This window comes from Octopus sinensis, linkage group LG23 (genome assembly GCF_006345805.1).
Source record: "Octopus sinensis linkage group LG23, ASM634580v1, whole genome shotgun sequence".
In the NCBI taxonomy this organism is placed as follows: domain Eukaryota; kingdom Metazoa; phylum Mollusca; class Cephalopoda; order Octopoda; family Octopodidae; genus Octopus; species Octopus sinensis.
This window is the reverse complement of record NC_043019.1, coordinates 14,684,933-14,704,184: the sequence shown is the minus strand read 5'-3', so window position 1 is coordinate 14,704,184 and position 19,252 is coordinate 14,684,933. Positions and strand designations below refer to the sequence as shown.

At 40.8% G+C, this 19,252-nt stretch overlaps 1 protein-coding gene and 1 long non-coding RNA gene across 4 annotated transcripts in view; one reads left to right on the top strand and one right to left on the bottom strand.

The window, feature by feature from the left end:
- Nucleotides 1–17,781, bottom strand: part of LOC118767573 — a 28,789-nt gene extending 11,008 nt beyond the window's left edge. The window contains exons 1-2 of the long non-coding RNA XR_005003492.1: nucleotides 17,675–17,781; nucleotides 8,480–8,486 (exon numbers count right to left, since the gene is read on the bottom strand). This is a non-coding gene — a long non-coding RNA (uncharacterized LOC118767573). The remainder of the gene's footprint in view (nucleotides 1–8,479; nucleotides 8,487–17,674) is intronic.
- LOC115223371 (centrosome-associated protein 350) overlaps nucleotides 1–19,252 on the top strand; it is a 98,194-nt gene that overhangs the window by 38,701 nt on the left and 40,241 nt on the right. For all 3 annotated transcript variants that reach the window (XM_029793867.2, XM_036512338.1, XM_036512339.1), the window contains exons 14-25: nucleotides 2,335–2,442; nucleotides 3,143–3,217; nucleotides 4,952–5,103; nucleotides 6,545–6,622; nucleotides 7,670–7,765; nucleotides 8,641–8,842; nucleotides 9,490–9,883; nucleotides 12,446–12,523; nucleotides 13,771–13,912; nucleotides 15,275–15,454; nucleotides 16,672–16,908; nucleotides 17,942–18,075. In XM_029793867.2, the coding sequence (XP_029649727.2) occupies nucleotides 2,335–2,442; nucleotides 3,143–3,217; nucleotides 4,952–5,103; nucleotides 6,545–6,622; nucleotides 7,670–7,765; nucleotides 8,641–8,842; nucleotides 9,490–9,883; nucleotides 12,446–12,523; nucleotides 13,771–13,912; nucleotides 15,275–15,454; nucleotides 16,672–16,908; nucleotides 17,942–18,075 (1,876 nt within the window). The remainder of the gene's footprint in view (nucleotides 1–2,334; nucleotides 2,443–3,142; nucleotides 3,218–4,951; nucleotides 5,104–6,544; nucleotides 6,623–7,669; nucleotides 7,766–8,640; nucleotides 8,843–9,489; nucleotides 9,884–12,445; nucleotides 12,524–13,770; nucleotides 13,913–15,274; nucleotides 15,455–16,671; nucleotides 16,909–17,941; nucleotides 18,076–19,252) is intronic.

The window sequence follows — 19,252 nt, the reverse complement described above, 5'->3', positions numbered from 1 at the left end:
AAGAAGATTTATGTTATGTTATTTGTAGAGCATTCGGTTACATACATAGATATACTTATGTTGGGATCATCGATTGATTATTGTGTTTTAGATTGCTAAAGAAAATACCATGTGGGATTTAGTTAAGTAGTTTTAGACTCATCTGCCACGACCATGTGGTATGTGGCCAACCAACCCCCAACCAGATCCTTGCCGAACAGAACATGGTATTCATGAAGCAGGTGGAAAAAAAATCAAGGAGCTCGGCAAGACAGTTTTACCTGGATGAGGAAATATCTGACAGAGACAGGGGACTGACTGGGGCATTGCCGGGAGGGTTGCCCAGGACACCCTGAGTAAATACCAACAAATGGTTGATGCAGTGATGTGCTGGAATGGTGTATGCTCCTCCCCATACCCTTCAGATTCACAGTTCAAATTCAGCCAGGGTCAAATTTGTCTCTGATCCCTGGCATTGTTAAACAAATCACAGGAATATACATGACTCAGTCAACCGATTTCTCATCTACAAATTTGTAGACTTGTGCTAATGTTCGCCCTCCTCTTTTCCTCTCCTCAGGGGCAGACCCAAGGGAGTACCTGAGGGACACATGCCCCTCACTCAAGAAAAGAAGTGTGCCCTTCTAAATAATGTTATTACGTCCTTTTCTCCTTGTTTTTTTGTATTCCCTTCTGACCTTGGGCCTTCCTTTCAAAAAATTCCTAGGACCGTGCCTGCTCCTACTGGTAAAGTTATCTTCTTGAGTCATACCGACTCATAAGCACTAATTTCATAGGTTCATGACATATATATATAGAACCGTGACCGACCAGGCTATCAGATGTTGCTAAACATCGCTGGTCACAATGCGCTTCTCATTGTTTTAGCCTTCAAGTGACGCCACCCTGCTGGCTAAGCGAGCAGGCCAACAGAAGAAAGTGTGAGAGAAAGCTGTGGCGAAAGAGTACAGCAAGGAACGCCACCACCCCTTGCTGGAGCCTCGTGGAGCTTTAGGTGTTTTCGCTCAATAAACACTCACAACGCCCGGTCTGGGAATTGAAACCGTGATCCTACAACTGCGAGTCTGCTGCCCTAACCACTGGGCCATTGCGCCTCCACACACACACATATATATACTCTTTTACTTGTTTCAGTCATTTGACTGCGGCCATGCTGGAGCACCGCCTTTAGTCGAGCAAATCGACCTCGGGACTTATTCTTTGTAAGCCCAGTACTTATTCTATCGGTCTCTTTTTGCCGAATCGCTAAGTGACGGGGACGTAAGCACACCAGCATCGGTTGTCAAGCAATGCTTGGGGGACAAACACAGACACACAAACACACACACACACATATATATATATACATATATACGACAGGCTTCTTTCAGTTTCCGTCTACCAAATCCACTCACAAGGCATTGGTCAGCCCAGGGCTATAGCAGAAGACACTTACCCAAGATGTCACGCAGTGGGACTGAACCCGGAAGCATGTGGTTGGTTAGCAAGCTACTTACCACACAGCCACTCCCCACCTGGACGGGACGCCAGTCTGCCACAGGATTACTCACTTTTGCCATCTGAGCCTACTACTGCTGCATCCCATCATCCAACAGTTGGTGAGTTGCCTACAGCAACAGTTGGCTGTTTGTTTACACCAAAGCTTGGAGAGTTGATTACACCAATATTTGGAGAGTGACTGCTACTGCTGCTGCTAACATAACACTGAGGAATTTGAATGGGTTAATGGAACCAGTAAAACAAGACATTTCCCGGATCTTTTTGGTTTGACCGGCAGTTTTTTAAAATATTTTCCACGTAACTAAACACTTTTAAACTTTGTATACTGTTAGAATGTGTTTAGAAAACATCTTTTTCCCTTGGCTTTATTGAGAAAATTCTATAGTTTGTAAGATATTTGTTGCTTTTTTTCTTCAATTTCTGCAATTTCAACCAATCAATGACGTCTATTGAGGTGAAAACATTCTGTGCCGTATGAATATGTCCCTCGTTTAAGAAACAGATTGGGTTTATTTACATTTCTGAAGAAAAAAAGATACTCCCCCCCCAACCCTAACTAACCCTAAAACAGATTGAAATGCAATAGATCGATACTAGGGTCATAATTATGGGTGAAAATTTCATATGACAACGCTATAAAAAAACTGCCGTTCAAACTGAAAAGATCCAATTTCCCAGACTGTTTTACTTCTGAGGATGGACCTTTGTGCCAGAAATATAAAGGTTTTGCAAAACTTCCCGCTTTCAGAAGCCTTCCTATTTTCTCTTTCTTCCTTCTCACATATATATTTATTTGTTTATTAATGTGTGTATATGACATTTCTGTTATTTTAGTTACTCGACAATGGTCCGCAGATTTGAATAGATTACATGACCTTCGGGAATCAGCTGCCACCCTGACCCATAAAATCAAGGAGATGTGTCAAACCAGCAATTTCCCCAGTAAGTATATGTGTATGTGTAGCATCATTATCATCATCATCATCATGTAAAATCCATTGTCCCTGCGGGCATGGGTTGGATGGTTTTACCAGAGCTGGTAAGCGGAGGGGCTGCACCAGGCTCCAGTCTGATTTGATAGGGTTTATACAGCTGGATGCCCTTCCTAGCGTCAACCACTCTGAGAGTGTAATGGGTGCTTTTACATGCCAGGAGGCTGCACCAGGCTCCAGTCTGATTTGACAGGGTTTTTACAGCTGGATGCCCTTCCTAGCGTCAACCACTCTGAGAGTGTAATGGGTGCTTTTACATGCCAGGAGGCTGCACCAGGCTCCAGTCTGATTTGACAGGGTTTTTACAGCTGGATGCCCTTCCTAGCGTCAACCACTCTGAGAGTGTAATGGGTGCTTTTACATGCCACTTGCATGAGTGCCAGTTGTGTGACATCAGAAGCTGCCACAACTACTATTTCCCTTGGCCTGATGGGTCTTTTTCTCAAGCCCAGTATATTGCCAAAGGTCTCCAGATTAAATGGTTCATTCAGCTTAATATGGGCATGTCAGGGCTCAGTAATTAAGATTGTATGTTAGAGAAAGGTGGCGAGCCGGCAGAAACGTTAGCATGCACAGGCGAAATGTTTAGGGGTCTATAAAGATACTTAATATATCAGTCCTTTAACAAATTTTTTTTATTATTTTCATAGTTTCTTCTTCCAATATCATAATACCTGAAGAAGAGCCCGTTTTTGCTGGAGCCAAAACAGACCAAAGTTTACCAGGTAAAAATTATTACTATTATTATTATTATTATTATTATTATTATATTATTGAGTGAGAGAGCAATGCATGCCATCAAAGTGACACTGGGGTAAAATATACGAAGCCCAGTATACCCATCATGACTACCCGTCTGATAAGGGTACACCAGGCACATGCATCACAACCATATGTGCGCGACATGGTGATCTCATATCAAGATAAACAGCACATGACCTTGCAGGTGGGGCCCAGTTAGAATTTTCTTCAGGTCGAGTAGCCCATACCACTCAAAAGGTTCCTGAAAAAGGGTTGTTTAAGGATGTTGAACGAACCACCCATGTTTCCAAAGGTGAATTATTCAAACCCCAAATAATCCCTCTCAACACATGGCTATAATGCTCCCCCACTACTTCTGCTTGTGATCAGAGATGCACATATCGTCAGCCACTAAGGGACATGCTCAACTGGTTAAGGTCAAACAACTGACAGACAAATCTGTGGAATTGAGCAGAATATTTGCTGTAGCCCATCTTTTATACCAAGACAAACCAATGTACATGATAACACTTCCAATCAGTTAAGATCAGAAGCCATGAGAACCACTGCCTGGTACTACATCAAGGCATTTATTATTATTATTATTAATGCTAGCATGGGTTGGACGGTTTAATCGTCCAACCCATGGTTTGATGGTTTTACTAGAGCTGGTAAGCGGAGGGGCTGCACCAGGCTCCAGTCTGATTTGACAGGGTTTCTACAGCTAGATGCCCTTCCTAGCGTCAACCACTCTGAGAGTGTAATGGCTGCTTTTACATGCCGGGAGGCTGCACCAGGCTCCAGTCTGATCTAGCAGTGTTTCTACAGCTGGATGGTGCATTTTACGTGCCACCAGCATGTTATCACAACTACAATTTCCATTTGATTTTCATTTTGATGTTGATGTACTTGATTCGTTTTTTTTTGTTGTTTTTGTGTGTTAAAGTTCTTTTGTTGCCATTTTCATCCTTTTCAGTGACTTCTCTCTCTGTCCATTAGTTTTTATGTATAAAAGACTAGCAGTATCGCCCGGCGTTGCTCGGGTTTGTAAGGGAAATAACTATATAAGCATTTTTAGAGAGTTATAGCAAAAAAATGCATTAAAAATGGAAAAAAAATTATGGTAAATTTTTTTTAAATCGTTGACTCATTGTAGACATTTTTAGAGAGTTACTTCCCTTATATAATAGCGAAAAAATGCATTAAAATGGAAAAAAATTATGGTAAATTTTTTTTAAATCGTTGACTCATTGTAGACATTTTTAGAGAGTTACTTCCCTTATATAATAGCGAAAAAATGCATTAAAATGGAAAAAAATTATGGTAAATTTTTTTTAAATCGTAGACTCATCGTAGACGCACGCTAATACCCAGAAGGGCTCATTATGAATCACGACTATAAGATACCCGGTTTTGGTTAAACTGCACCGCAAAATGTGGGAGTAGTTAGGAATCTAAATTGTAGGAGACAGACACACAACTTCTCTTTTATATATAAAGATGTATGTGTTGTTAATATCATAGCCTCCATTTTACTTCCAAGATCCTATTACATCATCAAGTACAACATTTTTCATCATCATCATCATCATCATTTAACATCTGTTATCCGTGCTGGCATGCGTTTGACAGGAGCTGGCAAAGCAGACGACTGCACCAGGTTTCTCTGCCCCCAAGTAGTTTCATTTCTTACCTGTAATTCTTTCTTCTCTCTCAAGGAGTTCAAAATATTCAGGAAAAAGCAGCGGAAGTATTCGACAAGAAGGAAAAAGATGCGGCTACGTGTATCCAGGCAGTTTACCGTGGCTACACTGTACGCAAAAACCTCCATTGGCAGAGACTGACTGGCCAAACGGACTTCAGTGAGAAGGTAAGGTTTAATCTTTGCCTTTGGACTTCAGTTTTAATCTTCCTGGATTATAATCGTCATCGGGTTGGACAGAACTTGTTGAGACAGATTTTCTATGGCCAAATGCTCTTCCTGTCATCAACCCTCACTTATTTCCAAGCAGGCCTTTTGCGTGACACCAGTATCTGTGCGTTTCATGTGGCACCAGTATGGGTGCCTTTCATGTGGCATCAGCATGGGTGCCTTTTATGTGGCACCAGCATGGGTGCCTTTTATGTGGCACAAGCTTGGGTGCCTTTCATGTGGCACCAGTGTGGGTGCCTTTCATGTGGCATCAGCATGGGTACCTTTTATGTGGCACCAGCATGGGTGCCTTTTATGTGGCACAAGCTTGGGTGCCTTTCATGTGGCACCAGTGTGGGTGCCTTTCATGTGGCATCAGCATGGGTACCTTTTATGTGGCACCAGCATGGGTGCCTTTTATGTGGCACAAGCTTGGGTGCCTTTCATGTGGCATCAGCATGGGTACCTTTTATGTGACACCAGCATGGGTGCCTTTTATGTGGCACAAGCTTGGGTGCCTTTCATGTGGCACCAGTGTGGGTGCCTTTCATGTGGCACCGTTATAGGTGTTTTTTTTTACATGGCACCATTGTGGGTGCTTTTTATGTGGCACCAGTATGCCCAGTCAGCCCTCATCTCAGCGAAACGCCTCTTCATCTGCCATGACCGTGTTGTTTGTGGTCAACCTACATGAGCTGTCAATCCAGCCAGATCCTGGCAGTGATGAGAACGTGGTAAGCAGTGACAACGTGATAAGCAGCGAGGAGAACGTGGTCTAATTCTGAAAATCATGCAACTTGGCCAAACAGTCTGAGCTAATGCTCACAAATCCTACAAGACACACAGCTTGGCACTAATTCCTAATATTTATTTCAGTGGGATTCAAACAGTGAAAGTAAATTTTATTTATCTTTTATCTTTTTCTTGCTTTTGTCATTCGATTATGGCCATGCTGGGGCAACCACCTTGAAGAATTTTAGTTGAACAAACTAACCCTAGTACTTATCTTCTTGTAAAGCCTGGTACTTATTCTATTGGTCCCTTTTGTTGAACCACTAAGTTAAGGGTACATAAACACATACACAAGCAGTGGTGGGGGACAAACACACACAAAGGCACACACACATACACACACACACAAACACACACACACATGATGAGCTTCTTTCAGTTTCTATTTACTAAATCCACTCAAGGCCTTGATTGGCCCAAGGTTCTGTGCAGTGCAACTGAATCTGGAACTATGTGACTAGGAAGCAAACTTCTTACCGCAAACCATACGTAAAATTCATTATTGAGAAACATTAATTACCGCCAGGCTGTTGAATGCTTCCCTTATTTTTTGCCATTCCAAACCTGACCTTATTCTCAAATGTTACAACTGACATATCTCTTTCAGGCTAACCGCTATCTTGAAAGAAACTCAGTTTCTTCATGCGATGAGGCACAGACACCCCCACCCAGATCTAAATTAAAGGTAGAATTTTTTAATGTTGCACCTATGTTGTTTGTTTATTTATTTTTATGAAGTTTTATACATGAAACATTGTTACTGCTTATAAGAAGGCCATGTCGGTGCAAAATATTATACCTTGAGTTTTTTTTTAAAAGCCCCTAACAATGAAATTCCTTCAGTATTTAACAATTACTTTTGCATAAGCTTGCTAACGATTCTGCCATCTCACTGCCTTGTTCATATATATACTAAGACAAGGGTATGCACATGTATACACACATATACATATGCCTGCACACAGTGCACACACTCACGCACACACACACACACACATATGCAGATACATACATACAGAGCTTCTTTGAGTTTCCATCTACCAAAACTACTTGCAAGGTTTTTGGTCAACCTGGAACTATAGTAGAAGACACTTACCCAAGGTACTGTGCAATGGGACTGAACCCACAGCCATATGGTTTGGGATGTTGAACTTACAGGACATGAGGATTAACAGTTTTACATGATGAAATGACCAGAAGAAAGGGGTCGAGTGAAGGGGAGATAACACTGCATAAGTGCATGTGTGTATATAAGACTGCTGCGTCTTTGTCAGGTGGGTTGAGTATTGCTCGTAACATTTAACCCAGGTACATGTTGCATGGTCTGGTCGCCGGTCACTAAACTAGCAACTCCACCAAGCTGTCGTAGTGAGGAGGGTGATTTTTGAACACCCTGTGGGATGGAAAACAAGCCCCGTCAAAGGGCATAGGAACTCAGGTGAATCAACGACCATCCAATACAGTCAAAGGTAGATATGGGGCTCACTTGTCATAGTGAAGACAATCCAGCTAAGAGAAGGAGACCTCTGAAATAAAAAGCCATTCTGTGAGAACTTGCAACCAACTGATACTATTTTGCAAAGAAAATATGACATGTGAAGATTATAGTTTTGACATGTGACATGTGAATATGACATGTGAAGATTATAGATTATAGTTAATGACATGTGAAGATGTTATAGTTTTGTATGTACTTATATATATCTGTCTGTACTATTTCCTTTATTTTCAGGGAAAACTATGTTTTGAAAATATATCAGCTTCATCAGATGAGATGACAACACCTCCTAAAACTACAGATTTTCCGAATCCAACATCAAGATTCAAAGTAAATATAATAATTTTATATCCAGGCTTCTTCATTAAATGTCTTCTACATAGACAGGGAACATGATCATTGTGCTTCTAAGGTGAACTTTATTTATAATCTGTGTGTATATATATATCATCATCATCATCATCATTTAACGTCCATGTTCCATGCTCCATAAATGTTCAATAATATTGAGATCTGGGGACTGTGGTGGCCAGATAAGATGTTCAACTTCACTAGAATGTTTCTCATGCCATTCAGTAACAATTTTAGCTGTGTGAATTGGTGATTTATCATCCTGAAAGATTGCATTTCTCTCCGGAAACAGTTCTGCAACCATAGGATGGATTTGATCAGGTAAAATGCTTAAATAGTCTTGACTATTAATCCTGCTATGTAAAGAAACCTTTGGGCAAGCGGATTTCCAAGATATAGCCCCCACTCCCAGATCATCACAGATCCTCCTCCATGTTTAACAGTTGGAAGAAGGCAGCCTGGGTCAAATGCTTCTTTTGGCTGTCTCCACATGTATACTCGGCTAGTGGTCGGAAATAAGGTAATGGGTGACTCGTCTGAGAAAATAACATTCTTCCACTGTTCTAGGGACCAATTCTGTAGGTTTTTACTCAACACACCACCAGCACCGGTGCTTTTTAAGACAAGCCTGTATGTGGGGAAGACAACGATTTTACTTAGCTTGAGGGGGGTGGGTCAATGTAATCAACTAACCCCCTCTCTTAAAATTGCTTGTATTGTGCCAACATTTGAAACCATTATTAATCGTCCAACCCATGCTAGCATGGAAAGCGGATGTCAAACGATGATGATGATGATGATGATGAATCATCTCCTCTTTTTTTCTTTTTTCTTTACTTTTTTTCCCCATAAAGAATCTGCATTATGATTATACCGAATTATTGCGGGGGAATGAAGTGGAGGAACGCATTCCGGAAAATTCTCAGGAAGTGGTGGACACGTCATGGCTGTGTAAACCTGTTTCCTCCAGATATCCATGGAAGAAGAATGATATACCTGATAAATACAGTGTTGTCAACATATTCACATCAAAATATAGGACATGCAACAAAGCAGGTGAAATTATTATTTGTTATTACTATTATTATTGAGCTGGCAGAATCGTTAGCATGCTGGATGAAATGCTTAGCGGTATTTCGTCTGCCGTTATGTTCTGAGTTCAAAATCCGCCGAGGTCGACTTTGCCTTTCATCCTTTCGGGGGTCGATAAATTGAGTACCAGTTACGCACTGGGGTTGATATAATCGACTTAATCCGTTTGTCTGTCCTTGTTTGTCCCCTCTGTGTTTAGCTCCCTGTGGGCTATAAAGAAATTATTATTATTATTATTACTATTATTATTATTATTATTATTATTATTATTATTATTATTATTATTATTATTATTATTATTATTATTATTATTATTATTTTTTAAAATTATTATTATTATTACTAATAATAATATTGTTAGGGTGGCAAGTTGGCAAGAATGTTAACAAGCCAGACGAAATGCTTGGCAGCGTTTCGTCTGCCTTCACGTTCTAGGTTCAACTTTGAGGTCAACTTTGCCTTTCATCCTTTTGAGGTCTATAAATTAAGTACCAGTTACACACTGGGGTCAGAGTAATCAGCCAGACCCCCCGACCCCTCCCTCTGAAATTTTCAAGCCTTGTGCCTTTAGTAGAAAGGATTATGAAATATACTTTTAATATGCATTCCAGAAACAGAAGATTCAGCTCAACAAGAAGCACCAAGTTTGGAGAATTCTCAGCCGAAGCCATTAATTTCTTCTTCGTTACATTTGAACACTAACGACTTAAATGTACCTCCTCCGCAACACCAACACCACCGTCCAACCACTGAGCTGCTGGAAAATATTTACAGTGGACTGCCACGTTTAAAGGCCCCTACGGCGTTCAGCATGAACCCATCTGCTGTAAGCTGGGACACATTCGAGATGAACAACAGTTGCAGGCCCGAGGTGCAAGATGCAATGGCAACGGCTTCGCTGGGTAGCTTACCTTCTCAAAAGATTTCGTTAGTCGGGGCTGAAAGTAAAGAAGTCCGCTCTGATAAGTTACCTGACGAAATTCACACGTCTTCCAGAATAAAATCGTAAGTTTAATTCTATTAATACCCACCCCCATCATCATCATCATCATCATCATCATTTAGCATCTGCTCTCCATGCTAGCATGGGTTGGACGGTTCAACTGGGGTCTGGGAAGCCAGGAGGCTGCACCAGGCCCAGTCTGATCTGGCAACGTTTCTACGGCTGGATGCCCTTCCTCACGCCAACCACTCCGTGAGTGTAGTGGGTGCTTTTTATGTGCCACCGGCACAGGTGCCAGATGAGGCTGGCAAACGGCCACGGTCGGATGGTGCTTTTTATGTGCCACCGGCACAGGGGGCCAGACGGGGCTGGCAAACGGCCACGGTCGGATGGTGCTTTTTACGTGCCACTGGCACGGGGGCCAGGCGACACCTCCTCCAGATGCTTTGCGGCATAGACTCGACTCCATTTACCTTTGTTACTCTTTTTACTCTTTTACCTGCTTCAGCCAGTTGGCTGTGGCCATGCTGGAGCATCGTCTTAAAGGGGTTTTCTTTAGTTGGAGAAATCGACCACCAGGACTTATTCTTTATAAGCCTGGTACTTATTCTATCAGTCTCTTTTGTTGAACTGCTAAGTTACAGGGACGTAAACACACCGACGCTTGTTGTCAAGCAATGGTGGCAGGGTCAAACATAAATAGACACATACATAAATATCTATCTATCTATCTATCTATCTCTCTCTCTCTCTCTCTCTATATATATATATATATATATATAAAATGCAAAATGGGACAAGAACGCAAAACATCTGGACACAGTTAGGTGATACAAGAAAGGGACAACAATCATCCAGATAGACGATACAAAGAAAACAAGGACGGGTCATTCGAAGTTTTCTTTCCTCAGTGAAGCACCAGATTATCCTCGCAATTTCAGCTGATTATTCTTGAGATAGCTGCAATTTGGCCAGCCCCAAGGAAAAACTAAGCTAAGAGCATTAGATTCCTTGGAGGAAAGCATCGAATTTATACAAAAACAAGGACTGAAAAAACAATGTTACACAAATATAAAATACAATAAAAATAATAACAGGATTTAGTGGATTTAGTAGACAAAAACTGAAAGAAACCCATCTTATATATATATATATGAATGATGGGTTTCTCTCAGTTTCTGTGTATATATAGGGTGGAGTGAAAATTAAAAAATTGTGGAAATTGAAAATGCCTTGGGGTTAAAATGTTACTATATTTGATTAATAGAAAAATGCTAAATTTTCACTGAGATCAATTAAGGGCATTTACTCCCTCAAGCCCCATAAACTCCGAAATGGAGGATTTCAAAAATTTTTTTACAATAGCAGTGTTTAGGGGGCTTGAGGGAGTAAATGCCTTTGACTGATCTAAGTGAAAATTTAGTATTTTTCTCCTAAAAATACATAGCAAGATTTTAGGCCTCAAGCATTTTCAATTTCGACAATTTTTTTATTTTCACTCCACCCTGTACTACAGAATCTATATACATGCACCCACATACATGTGTCCAGTCCTTGATGTTGTCAAGCCAGGATTTCCTCTGCTTTTCCTTTGCCTGCTCTCAACCGTGTCCTGAAGAATGGTTTTGGGCAGGGAGTTGTGGCAGGGTACATGACCATAGCAGGCAAGCTTCTCTCTTTTTACTTGCACAAGGAATGGCTCCTGTCTGCCAGTGTATCTGTTCTCTTGCTGCTTAACCCTTTCATTACTGTATTTATTTTGAGATGCTCTGTGTTTCTTTCAATTACTTTAAATATAACAAAGAATTTAGTAAAATAACTTAGTTATCATTCAGCCAGTGTTAGGAACATAAATTGTGACTAAGGTTTGCTGGAAGATTTTAAGTCAAAACTTATGAAAACAAGACATTTGTACTGCAGAGCCAGAGCCAATTCCAGCTGGGTTGATATCAAAAGGGTTAAAAATATCATGGTGACTTTAACCCTTTTGTTACCTTATTTCTGTTGAGATGTTCTGTGTTTCTTTCAATTAATTTTAAATATAACAAAGAATTTAGTAAAATAACTTAGTTATCATTCAGCTAGTGTTAGGAACATAAATTGTGACTAAGGTTTGCTGGAAGATTTTAAGTCAAAACTTATGAAAACAAGACATTTGTACTCAGAACCAGAGCTGGTTTTAACCGGGTTTGTAGCAAAAGGGTTAACAAAGCTGCTCATTTTGTGCCCTGTGTAGAGGATGTGTGATAGCCCACTGAAGCATTTGTGCTGAAAGGCCTCGATTCTTCACTCCATGTCAGTTTCCAACTAAGGGACTGAGCAAAATGTATGAGACTCTTCCATGATTTAGCTTGGAAAATGGTCTTAAAATAAAATAATTGGCTGTTGTGCTGTAATTAATGGTAACGGGTCTAATTTGCATTTTCTTGCCCAACCTGATTCCATTTTAGATTTTTTATAAACAAAATACATTACTGTTATGCATGTATGTGCAACGCTGCTATTGTGTATGTATGTGTAGTGTATAGTGCTGTTGTGTGTGTGACATGCTCTACTGTTGCTGTGTGTGTGTATGTGTGTGGTAACACGTAACGCTGTGTAACCCTAATCTTTTCTGTCTGCAGCCCGTACTCCATCAATCCAGTCATCCAAACCAATGGAAACCGCTATGGTTTGCAGGATTTACATTCATCATCATCATGGTAAGTTTATTGTCAATTTCTGCTCAAGATTCTTACCTGAAATTGTTTTTTTTTAATAAAATAAAATAAACTGAGTCATGAAATATTTTTTAATGAATATAATTAACTTTATATGTTTGCTTTATCTCTCTCTCTCTCTCTCTCTCCTTTTCTGTATATATATATATATATAGTTAATCCAAACCTGAAAACACAAAGAGAAAACAAAACAACGCAAGGACGTGGAACAAATATAGTATTATTGGACGCTCAGGAAGGAAGGGAAGAAGGAGGGTTTTACGTTTCGAGCAGAGCTCTTTGTCAGAAACATAGGAGAAGGAAAGATCCCGAGAAGGGAAGACAGAGGAAAAAAAATCGCTGACGGTACACACGCAGTCACATTTTGAATATATATATGTATATATTTATATATATATATATATATATATAATAATAAATATTAGGGAATGAATCCAAAATTACAGGGAAAAATCAGATTTAGGGTTAAATCCAATTTTATAGTAAAATATTATATAATATAATTCGAGACAAAACCACTATTTTAAAACCAAACAAGGAAATACTTAATCAATACATAAAATTTTAATATAAATTAAATAAATATATATATATATATATATATCATGATGATGATGAGATATATATATATATATATATCATGATGATGATGATGATATATATTTATATAAATAAGGATAAGATTGTTATTTAAATACTGATCTTATCAGGTGGCCAGCATGGGAATAAAAACCTTTCAAATGTTAAAATTATTTAAAATTATAATTTAGGGTATCTAAGAGATACCACCACACTGAAAACAGTAGTCAAAACTGACTCTAAAACCACATTAAATGTTCATACAGCACCAGGAGAGAAGACAAAGAGACAAAATAAACTAGCAAAAACATTTCTGGATAATTCCAGATCCCGGATTTCTGGCTTTGCATAAGAGATGCTCAGGCCTTGTCTGGGTTAGTATTTGTTATGGGCCAAAATATTTTCTGGCTCCAAAGAGGAAGCCCAGACTGAAATTTTGAGGGTATGGATTCACCAGGAGAGAACCCTCGCTGATGTTAGAGGCCTCGCATTTGTAACATTCTTGAGGGCTAGTAATGTTTAAGTTGATGGACGGGGATTGTAGAAGTTAGCCTCTGCACTAGTCACACAAGTATTTATTTTCGTAACAAGGTGGACTTAGCCGGCAGTAAAAATCGTCTGTATTTATCTTATATGCTTTGATATTTCAGTGGAGACAGTGAAGCAGAAAATCAATCAACCATCGAGATGTCCTCACAGATTCTCTCCAGTGTCGGAGATGGTACAGACTCTGATATTTCGAGTTTACAGAATGATTTACCCAGTAAATCTATGTGTCCCTATAAGTCTCAGGTGAGGGTTTAATTCATGTGATCTTCTCTTAGATCCCTTTGTGGCTCCTTTCTCATTTCTCAAGTGTTACCTGTCTTGGAGGCACTTCTGGTTTAGGGGTCCATTGTGGTACAACTGGCAACTGCCTTTTTATGTAGTACACCTATAGGACTAGTCATCAGTTTGGAAACTTTAATTGTTATGTGCCTCATCATCATCATCATCATAATAATCATCATCATCATCATTTTAATACCTACTTGGCGTCACTGATTTGACACTGGTTTATTTGACATTCGGCATTTTAATATTTCTTTTGCTCTCTATCTCTCTCTTTATCTCTATCTATCTACCTGTCTGTCTGTCTGTTTGTCTATCTGTCTGTCTATGTATGTATCTATCTATCTCTCTCTCTTTCTTTCTCTCTCTCTCTCTCTCTCTATCTATCTATCTATCTCTGTCTATCTATCTCTCTCTCTACCTATTTCTCTATCTATCTATCTATCTCTCTCTCTATCTATTTCTCTATCTATCTGTCTATCTCTCTCTCTCTCTATCTCCATCTGTCTGTCTCTCTCTTTCTCTATCTATCTATCTATCTGTCTATCTGTCTGTCTGCCTGCCTGCCTGTCTGTCTGTCTGTCTCTCTCTCTCTATCTCTTTGTTTCTGTCCGTCTGTCTATATGTGTGTGTGCATGTCTATCCCATCCTTTCTCTCTGTATGTGCACATTTCTGCGTGCATACATATGTACATGTGTGTGTGTGCGTGTATGCCAAGAAATACTAGTGCCGTAAAATCCCATCTCCAAAATCAGTTCCGTATCAAGCCAGCCATGCCAAACCATCAGCATCCACGCAACCACCACAACCCCACTCATTCAACCCCGTTCCACCCTTAACTCATGCATGGATATATCTGGATAGAAACAATTTGGATTGTAAAGTAATGCCAGTGGCTGTGTGGTAAGTAGCTTTCTAACCAACCACATGGTTCCGAGTTCAGTCCCACTGCGTGGCACCTTGGGAAGGTGTCTTCTACTATAGCTTCGGGCCGACCAAAGCCTTGTGAGTGGATTTGGTAGACGGAAACTGAAAGAAGCCCGTCGTATATGTATATGCGTGTCTGTGTCTGTGTTTGTCCCCCTAGCATTGCTTGACAACTGATGCTGGTGTGTTTACGTCCCTGTCACTTAGCGGTTTGGCAAAAGAGACCGATAGAATAAGTACTGGGCTTACAAAAGAATAAGTCCCGGGGTCGAGTTACTCGATTAAAGGCGGTGCTCCAGCATGGCCGCTGTCAAAATGACTGAAACAAGTAAAAGAGTAAAGAGTATGGGTGTTTCATTCCCTGAAGCTTTCAATCTTCTCATCTCCTCCACCAGTTTCCTGCCGTTGGTGGCTACTCCGCAAAAGAAGGTGACACTCTTGAGAGCTCCATGAAAAAGTATTCCCCTGCTCAGCTTCCGATGAAGCTGCGTGCTGAGTTGTATAACTGGGAACAGACAGTGGAGTCCTTATCCTTAGCTCAACAGGAAACGTTTTCGTTGGGCAGAATATTTCAGGTAAGACAGTTTTATTTTTTACTTTGTTTTTGTCTCTGGCTTGCAAGATTCTTTATGTGAATTTGTGTGTTGAAACAAATTTTGTTGTGTCCAAGGAGAGCCGGTATGCCAATATTAGATTCGCCAACACTACACCTGATTTCCTCCCCTCCATACACACACAAGCATGTATCTGACTCATACATTGTTTGCTTTCCAGACGCATACACTTTATATGCATTTTCTGACAAGTTGTAGTGCACCTGAGCACTGTATACAATAATTTCATTATTATTATTATGTATTTTTATTAACACGTGCACCGGTTCAATTCCATTTATTTATTAAAGATCCAATTTTTTTGTTTGCCAAGGCTCTTTCATTGCTTCTTGCAGCTTTCTCAGTGACAAACAAAAACAAAACAATTGAATATTTAATAAATGAGTGGAACTGAACCAGTGTGTGTGTGTGTGTGTTAATTATATTGGCGTAATGACCCCACCCCCCTAGGCACAACAAAGTTTTATTTTTATTTTTTGTTATTAACCCTTTAGTGTTTGAATTATTCTGCCAAATGTGAAGCTTAATTATTCATACTCATCATCATCATCATCGTTTAACGTCCGCTTTCCATGCTGGCATGGGTTGGACAATTTGACTGAGGAGTGGCAAACCTGATGGCTGCACCAGGCTCCAATCTTGATCTGGCAGAGTTTCTACAGCTGGATGCCCTTCCTAACGCCAACCACTCCGAGAGTGTAGCGGGTGCTTTTATGTGCCACCGGCACGAGGGTCAGTCAGGCAGTACTGGCAATGGCCACGCTCAAATGGCGTTTTTTACATGCCACCTGCACAGGAGCCAGTCCAGTGGCACTGGCAACGACCTCACTCGAATGATGATATATACATATTATATACATACATGTGTGTGTGTGAGTGTGTTTATGTCTCCTTATGTTGATATTGCGTGAGAATTGTAAACGAACATCACTGTCACACAAGCAGTTTCATTTGTTTCTGGTTTTCTGTGAAAAACATGTCTGGCTAAGGGGAAAAAATTACTTCGTTTGGAAACAGGTAAGGGTTGGTGAATGGAAGAGCATCCAGTCATAGATAATATGCCTCGACAAATTCTTTCCATTCGACCCATGCAAACAGGAAAAAGTGAACATTAAATAAAAAATGATGACATTGATGTTGATGAAGATGATGATGTCTTTTTATGTTTATAATTTCAGACTCAGAGTCAAAATCCTGAACTGAATTTGCATTACCTGGAGCAAATGCGACGTGCAATGGCTATGCTGGACAATAATGCTACAAGTCGTGTCCCGCCAGCAGAACCGGTCATCTCATCTCCAGAACCCAGTGACCACTCCGGTGTACTGAAGAGCATTATGGCCGAAGAGAAACAACCAGCGTCTCAAAAGTCTTTCTCACATTATCATTCCCTCAACAGCACAGTTACATCTAAGGTAAATGGTATTTCTCGGAGTGGTTGGTGTTAGGAAGGGCAGCCTCCTGGCTTGCCAGCCCTCAGTCAAACCGTCAAACCCTTGCCAGCATGGAAAGTGGATGTTAAATGATGATGATGATGATAAGCTGTTCTGAATTTGTTACATTGGGATTGATAAGGTTTTCTGAGATATGCTGGTGCTGATATGGCTCTGTGGTTTAAGAAGCTCGCTTTGCAACCATGTGGTTTCGGGTTCAATCCCATTGCATGGCACCTTTTGTAAGTGTCTTCTACTACAGCCCAATGCCTTGTGAGTGAATTTCATTAAAAGAAACTGTGTAGAAGCCTTTTATGTGTGTATGTGTGAAACTTTATATTTGTCTCTCACCAACACTTGACCACTGGAGTTGGTTTGTTTATGTCCTCAAAACTTAAGTGGTTCATCATCATCATTGGTTAACATCCGTGCTGGAATGGGTGGGACAGTTTGACAAGAGCTGGCCAGCTTGGGAGATGACCGGGCTCCAGTTGTCTGTACTGGCACTGTTTCATGTTTCATGCTATCAAGCAGTGATTCCGGATTTAAAGGTGGGGGTAAACCAGCATGTGCTGTCGGGCCCTGCTGCTGATATTGGGGGTTGCGTTCTATGCCTTGACCTGAGTATAGAATAGGGCTCACTTCTTTGAGCAGGGAAATGAATAGAATACTTGGTGTGTGTCTTTTTGTGGCTACCCACTCCTAAAAAATGAGGGATAAGCCTGGGTATATAAAAAAAAATACACACACAAGGCGGGTGCTGAAAAGTTCCTGGCTTTAAGGCATTGTGAAAAGCCTGGTTTGGGGCCCAACCTTCTGAGTTCTTTTACAGGTCTTAAAAAAGCTGAAGGACCGTGCGGTAAATATGTGAACCCGAGAGGGGAACATGTTGAATAAAGTCATAATTAATTGACCCTCCTGTATTTTCTTTTACCCAAAGCCAGGAACTTTTCAGCACCCTCTCGTATATGTGTGTGGATATGGTTTTTACAGAAGTGCATTCTATTTTCTCTAGAACACACTTGTATCCAAAGAAACGTCTGCATCTGATGACCAACCAGCAAGTGGAACACAGTTTAATCACAAAGCAGCGAGACATTCTTCATCCATACCTTCAGCAAGTATATCTAGTCATTTGTCACAGAAACGGTGAGTAGCAGGATTCTACAAAGACTTTGGTATTTATTTCATTTGTTGTTCTTGACCGACAAAGACAGAATGTCTCAACTAACCAAGTCTATAATGTTGAAGAATTGACCATTCATCATCATCATCATCATTGTTTAACGTCCGCTTTCCATGCTAGAATGGGTTGGACGATTTAACTGAGGACAGGTGAACCAGACGGCTGCACCAGGCTCCAATCTGATCTGGCAGAGTTTCTACAGCTGGATGCCCTTCCTGATGCCAACCACTCTGAGAGTGTAGTGGGTGCTTTTTACTTGTCACTGGCACGGGGGCCTGTCAGGCGGTACTGGCGATGGCCACTCTCAAATGGTGTTTTTTACGTGACACCTGCACAGGAGCCAGTCCAGTGGCACTGGCAACGACCTCGCTCGAATGTTGTTTTTCACATGCCAGTATGGTGACGCTGGTAACGATCACGCTCGAATGGTGCTTTTTATGTGCCACCGGCACGGGAGCCAGTCAGTGGCCCAGGCAAAGATCATGCTCGGATGGTGCTTTAACGTTGCACTGGTATGGGTGCCAGTCAGGCGATGCTGTTATCGGCCATGTCAGTGAATTTGATTTTGATTGTGATTTCACTTGCCTCGACGGGTCTCCGCAAGCAAAGTTTAATCTCCAACGAAAGAAAGGTCCGCATGAGTAGTTACCTGTTTCTTGTTGTATCTCTGACTCAAGCATTTAACTATCAAATAGGCGCAGGAGTGGCTGTGTGGTAAGTAGCTTGCTAACCAACCGCATGGTTCCGGGTTCAGTCCCACTGCGTGGCATCTTGGGCAAGTGTCTTCTGCTATAGCCCCGGGCCGACCAATGCCTTGTGAGTGGATTTGGTAGACGGAAACTGAAAGAAGCCTGTCGTGTATATATATATATATACACATATATGTGTGTGTTTGTGTGTCTGTGTTTGTCCCCTTAGCATTGCTTGACAACCGATGCTGGTGTGTTTACGTCCCCGTTACTTAGCGGTTCGGCAAAAAGAGACCGATAGAATAAGTACTGGGCTTACAAAGAATAAGTCCTGGGGTCGATTTGCTCGACTAAAGGCGGTGCTCCAGCATGGCCGCAGTCAAATGACTGAAACAAGTAAAAGAGTAAAATGTTATGTCACCATTTTGGAACTTTGCAAACCATCTTCAGC